Source organism: Quercus lobata, chromosome 2, assembly GCF_001633185.2.
Source record: "Quercus lobata isolate SW786 chromosome 2, ValleyOak3.0 Primary Assembly, whole genome shotgun sequence".
Lineage (NCBI taxonomy): Eukaryota > Viridiplantae > Streptophyta > Magnoliopsida > Fagales > Fagaceae > Quercus > Quercus lobata.
Window position 1 is genome coordinate 11387878 of NC_044905.1, and position 6519 is coordinate 11394396.

The 6519-nt window shown below is 34.3% G+C and overlaps 1 protein-coding gene across 1 annotated transcript; it reads left to right on the forward strand.

Moving 5' to 3' along the window:
* The first annotated feature begins 2666 nt into the window (after positions 1–2666).
* Positions 2667–6022, forward strand: LOC115974481 (putative HVA22-like protein g). The gene is made up of 7 exons (XM_031094869.1): positions 2667–2996; positions 3830–3870; positions 3979–4077; positions 4167–4223; positions 4318–4381; positions 4493–4702; positions 5455–6022. Exons 2-7 carry the CDS (start codon positions 3839–3841, stop codon positions 5869–5871), a joined length of 879 nt encoding a protein of 292 aa, XP_030950729.1. The 5' UTR covers positions 2667–2996; positions 3830–3838; the 3' UTR covers positions 5872–6022.
* The last annotated feature ends 497 nt before the right edge of the window (positions 6023–6519 follow it).

The following is a 6519-nucleotide window of genomic DNA, read 5'->3' on the forward strand; positions in this document are numbered from 1 at the left end:
TATTTGCTTCACTAATCATTGGATGGTCATGTGATTTTTTAGTCCATAAAAGCTAAAAAAAGCTAGTCTCAGAAATCAATTTGGTGGATATAAAAGCCTCCAAGAGTTATAAGGAAGAAACCCCATAGAATATTTTTTACAGCTGACCCAAAGTGTTCTAGCATTTAGCCCTTCTCCTTTATTTTTTAATTACTTTTTTTTAATGATAAGCAAAACTTGAGGGGATTCGAATTTATACTTTACTGGTAGAATTGGCAAGTTACAACACTATATGGACAAATGCTTAACAATATAGAAAACACACACACCTTTTATTAGAAATTTGTGAAGATAATATGATGCAATTGACAAAATAAAAGTGAATTTAATTAATAGTAACATCATGCCAATAACGTTCATAGTGTGTTTGGAAATTTGGAGGAAGACGAGGAGGGGGGTAAGGGTCCTAGGGAAGAAGTAGAGGAGATGGGATGGGAATGACCATCCCTTCATTTTGAATGGATGCTTTAAAATTTAAGGGGATAGCAATAAATATCCTTCTTGTTTGTTTGGATGATTTAAAAATTAAAATGGGAGGAGGAGGAATGATAAAATATCATGTAAATTGACAATTTTATATATATAAATATATATATATATAAACATGTAAATTGAGAATTATACTCTTCTTTTATTAAAGTTTTCTTAAAAAAATAAATATAAATAGACACCATTAAGACAAAATTGACAATTTAAAAAATATATATAAGTTGAACCTCTACCCTCAAATCTCTTTCCTCCCTCCCTCATATAAATATAAAGAGAAATAATATGTTTACAATATTTTTACAACAAATCATATATGGTAGGTTGTTACTGGTTGTTATTGTTAGGGTAAAAAAGTAATCTTAATATTAGTTTCAAATTTGAACCAATAACAACTAACCACCTGTGATTTGTAGTAAAAATGTTGTAAAAATGTTGTAAACGTAAATCTCTCAAATATAAATATTGTGAATGTAACACTTCTCATAATGAGAAATGTTATGTCCACAACATTTTCACAACAAATTTTACGTAACAAATTGTTACTTGTTATTATTTATTAGACATTTTTCACAATACTTTCCCAAGTTTTCTCTTTTAGACATTTTTCCCCTTATTTTTTGGCTATAATTTAGGGTTTAATTTATTCATTTTACAAAATTAACCTTGTTTTATTTTAATTAAAGAACTTACCTAATTGGGTAAAATTTGGAGGCCTTCCATATTTTGGGGGCTTTTGCGGTTGCCTAACTTGTCTAGGCAAGAGCCGGCAATGCCCTCTTCCAAGCCTCACAAACTGGAGGAGGAAGAGTCTAGTTATTAACGCAAATGGGGGATTTTGAGACAACAACAAACTTAGCCAAGGCATGAGCAACCATGTTTGCTTTCCTTCTCACCCAGCAAAATCAATAAGAATGAAAATCTAAGTACTCTAGAGTCATAACAATATTTGCAGGCATAACTCCCCTCTCTACTTAAAATTGTGTCAATCACACCACTTACACTCAAAACAAGTTGTTAAAAAAAAAAAAAAAAATGATATCCCTCACAGTGCGGATGGCCTAATATTATTGATGTTGCTCCTTATCCACAGTGATTTGATTCTTTACTCAATAATGGGTCACCCCACGCCTGCAATGACCATTTAAAAAGAAAAAAAAGATTTAGAGTCTGTTTGGATACCGCTTATTGCTGAAAACCGAAAACTGAAAACACTTTAACAAAATAATTTTTAAATGTGTAAATAGTACCATGAGACCCGGTTTTAAAGTTGATTTTACAAAATTCCGTACTTGTGAAGACACATAGAAAACGCAAATGCAAATTATTTCAGCTATATCCAAACTCTCTCTTAATAGAATTTCATGTCTCCACTCCATGATGATTACGCTTTATCATCATGCAATATGACATAAGTAGAATTCAAATCACAAATACTTTATTCCACCACAAAAAATTTCACTAATTTAGCTAACTAAAACTCGTTGCAATGACCTCCATTGATTGGCCAATTCATGAGTTCACATTACAAAAAAGCCACAACTCGTCCATGTGACAAGTTATGGTTGGTGAAGGGGTTGTAGTGGGACACCTCTCTATCAATCATAACTCGCCACGTGCGTGAGTTGTGGCTTTTATTTTTTTTGTGGCACAAGAATTTTTCTTCACATTAATACCACTACAAACTTCGGGTCAATCAAGGACGTAAACGTAAATTGGGAGTTGAAACTTGAAAAAGAACCATTATCCACAGAAATCACTTTCACAAGTTATAAAATAACTCAAAAAAGTTTGAATACTCGCACTTAATAGAGCACAAATCACCTACAACCAAACCTATCCAAATTCGTAAAACCTATCAAAACTCTTAAGTCTTACCACACCCCCAACCCATTAATTAAAGTTTTAACGGTGATTAGACCCTAATATCCACGCTATCTTCATACAAACAACCCATTAATTATAGTTTTTAATTTAAATCTACTATTTAAATTATTTTTTTACCCAAAAATAATAACTTAACGCATGTGAAATTTGTTGTAAAATTGTGGCACACTCGTCATTTCCCTCAACTAAACTCACATAAGCAAATTACAAATCCATATCAAAGGTAGCTAAAAGCCAAAATAGAGACAATAAAATTTAAACGGCACAAAACACTGTTGTTTTCTCTATCATCATCTCTCTCTCTCTCTCTATAACTCTTTGTGAAAAATTAGGCTCCCTCTCTTACTCACTCTCTCTCAATCTCTCAATCTCTCTCTCTCTCTCTCTCTCTAAATCACCGCCGACATCGTAACGGCTCGCCGTGGATTTCGGCGGTGCCGATTTGTTCCGAACACTCCGGCGATCTTCTGAAACCGCCGCGGCCCCTTCTCTCTCTCTCTTAACTGCCTCGGATTGACGACTCTCATTTCGGTTATTATACGGTTGCTTTGATTTCTTCATTTTCATTGAAAATAACCACATAGGTACTGATCGAGTTCTCATTCATGTATAAAGTTTTCGTCTATTTGATTTTCTTGTTTGTGTTTGTGTTTTGAGTTTTTTTTTTTTTTTTTTTGAATAATGTATTGGACTAGATAGTTCCCTGGGATTTTCTTTATTTTGAAAATTAAATTTAAAATTTCTTCTAGGTAATTGTGCATTCTTTTTATTTCTTTTCATGTTTTCAATTTCATAATGCTTCAATTCTTTTAATTTTTCATTTATTTTTTGTGTGCATTTGTTTGGATATGGTTTTTCTTGGTTTGTTAGGTAGTGTTCTTTACGATTATTTCTGACAATGATTTTGCCCTAATTTTGGGGAATCATAGGAATGGTTTGGTACTTTGGTTTGGTTTTTTTTGGCTTTGAAATAACTTTTTTCTTTTAAACAATATTTTGAAATTTTGGTTCTGTGATTTGTAATATACAGTAATCCTTTGTTTGGGTGCTGAGAAAATGGGATTTTCAAGGGGTTTTATGTGGTGGATTTAAAAATGTAGTACATAGTAGTGTAAATTTTTTAATTTAAAACAAACTCCGTTTTGATTAAGCTTGATTTAACCATTTAGCTTAGTGGAATTCCCATTTTCCATTAATTTGGAGAAAGAAAATTTTTTTTGATCAGTACTAATATATTCTTTTAAAAAAAAATTGATGTTTTGTTGTTGTAAAAATTAAAACAGTATAGGTTAATGTGGGATTTTCGACTGGTTCTTTGTGATTTACTATATTGTCCTGTTTTTCTGTGATTTCTATTAGTCACGTCTTGAAGATTTTGTATTTGTATTAACTCTTTAGTTACTTTTATGTGTGCTAGGTATACAAAATGATAGGATCCTTTCTCACCCGGGGACTCGTGTATGTCACTCTGCAACTCAATTCTTGTTTCTTGTTTCTTGTTTGACTTTGTAGGTTTATTGTTGTTGTTAGTTGTCGAAATTCAATTGCTTTGTACTGTGTTGGCAGAATGGTTTTTGGCTATGCTTATCCAGCTTATGAGTGCTACAAAACCGTTGAAAAGAATAGGCCCGAGATTGAGCATCTTCGCTTTTGGTGCCAGTACTGGTATGTAGTAGGTTGCCATTTCTGTCAACAGTTGTTTTGCAAATAATTTCTAGTGGTAAAAGTGCAACCCTTTCCCTTTTGCATTGCAGGATTTTGGTGGCTGTTTTGACAGTTTGTGAGAGAGTTGGGGATGCTTTTATTTCATGGTACGGGTTCTGATGCGAATTAGGAGTCAATTTTAATGCTTTCATAAATCTCTTTCTGTATTTTTAATTTTAATTTTTTTAAATTTTCTTGAAGGGTTCCAATGTATAGTGAAGCTAAGCTGGCATTCTTTATATACTTGTGGTATCCTAAAACAAAGGTATTATGGGATTCTTTTTTGGTGTTGGAGAATGAACTTATGTGTCTATATAACCATTTGTCTGATTTTCCTCCCCGTTTCTTTTACTTAATATTCGTGTAACTGTGCCAGGGAACAACATATGTGTACGATTCCTTCTTTAGGCCATACGTCTCAAAGCATGAGAACGAGATAGATCGGAACTTGTTGGAACTGAGGACCAGGGCTGGAGATATGGCAATTTTGTATTGGCAAAGAGCTGCAAGTTATGGTCAGACAAGAATATATGAGATTTTGCAGTTTGTTGCTGCACAATCAACACCACGGACTCGCCCTCCCCAGGTAGTTTATAAAGATATGATTTTGGATTTATTTTGCTTCCTGTTTGCGTTTTTTAAGCCCTTGTTTGATAACTTTATTTGGTGACTTGTGCTGCGAACCAACACACTTGGAACAATGTTGAACCTCTCTCTCGTTTCATGAAAGGAAATTGTCAGGGCAAAGTTGACCTTCATTTTTTTTCTTCCCATCTCATCTATTTTTGTGATGCTCTTTTGTATGTTGAGTTTTTCTGTTCTGCAATTGCAGAATATAAGTCTTACATTTTGCAAGTGATATATTATTGGAGTTGTGCGCTTATCTGTTACACTTGGATTGTTTTTCTGATGCGCTGTAATGATTTTGCTTCAGAAATATAATAGGCCAATGTTGCCTTTTGTTCTCTCATTTGGCTTAGAGGTGAATGTGGATTACCAATTACCATTGCCATTATACTAGCTAGGGTTTTTTAGAGATGTTTCAAACCTGTCTTCCAAATCATTATAAATGGAGCTTTCTTGACTATAGTTTTAGATCAGTCTATGAATGTTTGGGTTTTCTGTTAGCCCGTATCCATGGTAACAAGTACAAAGTGAAAAAATAAGGGCAATGTCCTAAATAAAAATAAAAATAAAAATAAGTTTTTAAGGGTTAAGAATTTGATTGGTTCTATATTAAAATCCTACATCCTAGTTGAATTGATACTGGAATATGTTTTTAATATTTGATATACTGTAAATAATATGTTACTATTCTGTCTTTTGATTTTTTCTCAGTCGCAGCCTCAACAACAACAACAACAACCAAATGGTAGGGTTCGTCCACCTCCTAAGCGCCAACCAGCTAAAGCACAGCCGGAAACTGAAGAACCACCATCTCCCACTTCCAGTACATCTTCTAGTCAACACCAAAAGGAGGTAGCGGAAGAGGTTGGTCCTTCACAAGTGCCTAATGCAGCTCCCCCTGCAGCAGACCCCCCTGCAGTAGCTGCAAATACTCAAAAAGCAACTGCTCCTTCTGAAACAACCAGCCAGACCACACCAACTGAAGATCAACCAATGCAAATTGAAGCAACACCACCTTCTTCAGCTGAGGAGAACACAAATCCTCCTCCACCAGAGCCAGTTGTGGAAGAATCTATTCGGGTCACACGTGCCAAATTGAGGAAAACCCGTTCTGCAGGAACTCGTTAGGGAATGGAAGATGGCTGTTTTCCAATTTAAAATCTTGCAAAACTAGCATTTCATCTTGGCGAACAACGGTGTTATTGAACGGTGATCTAGACATTGATGTAAATTTGTTGTTTTCTAGCTTCTATTCCATTTGTTGCTTTATTTTTTTAAACATTTGTAGTTAGATGGGGGTCTTGGGTTGGTTGGTTTTGGGGGGGGGGGGGGGGCCGTTGATGCAACTCTGGAATGATTAGGAATGAAGATAAAAGTAAAATTGTTTACGTTTAAGATTGACTTCCAGGGTTTAACCTACTCTCTTGTTAGTCTTGTGCTGATATATATAAATTTGGTCTTGCAAAGTAGGTTAATGTCTTGTCAAAAGGAGGGGTAAGTAGGTTAAACGTTAAAGTATACATAAATGTCCAAAGTTTTTCTTATTTTATTAGTACGATTATTTGTTGGAAGACAGAAATCTAACGGTTTAATTTTTTTTAAATTCCTAAGGTCACATGAAATTTTTCCAGGACAAGAGGGTTAGGAACTTAGGATAGCAATAACTATACCTTGGGGCTTTCACCGACAAAAAAATAAGCGTTGGTTAGTACTTATACGTTGACATCATAGTTCACCCACCATCACATCACTGCTTAGAAAGTTTCGTGACACTTT

Excerpts from the sequence above, each read along its gene's own strand:
- LOC115974481 (XM_031094869.1), top strand. The coding sequence starts at position 3,839 with ATGATAGGATCCTTTCTCACCCGGGGACTCGT. Across the intron at positions 3,871-3,978 it reads TTTCTCACCCGGGGACTCGT|AATGGTTTTTGGCTATGCTT; the intron begins GTATGTCACTCT and ends CTGTGTTGGCAG. Across the intron at positions 4,078-4,166 it reads CGCTTTTGGTGCCAGTACTG|GATTTTGGTGGCTGTTTTGA; the intron begins GTATGTAGTAGG and ends TTTGCATTGCAG.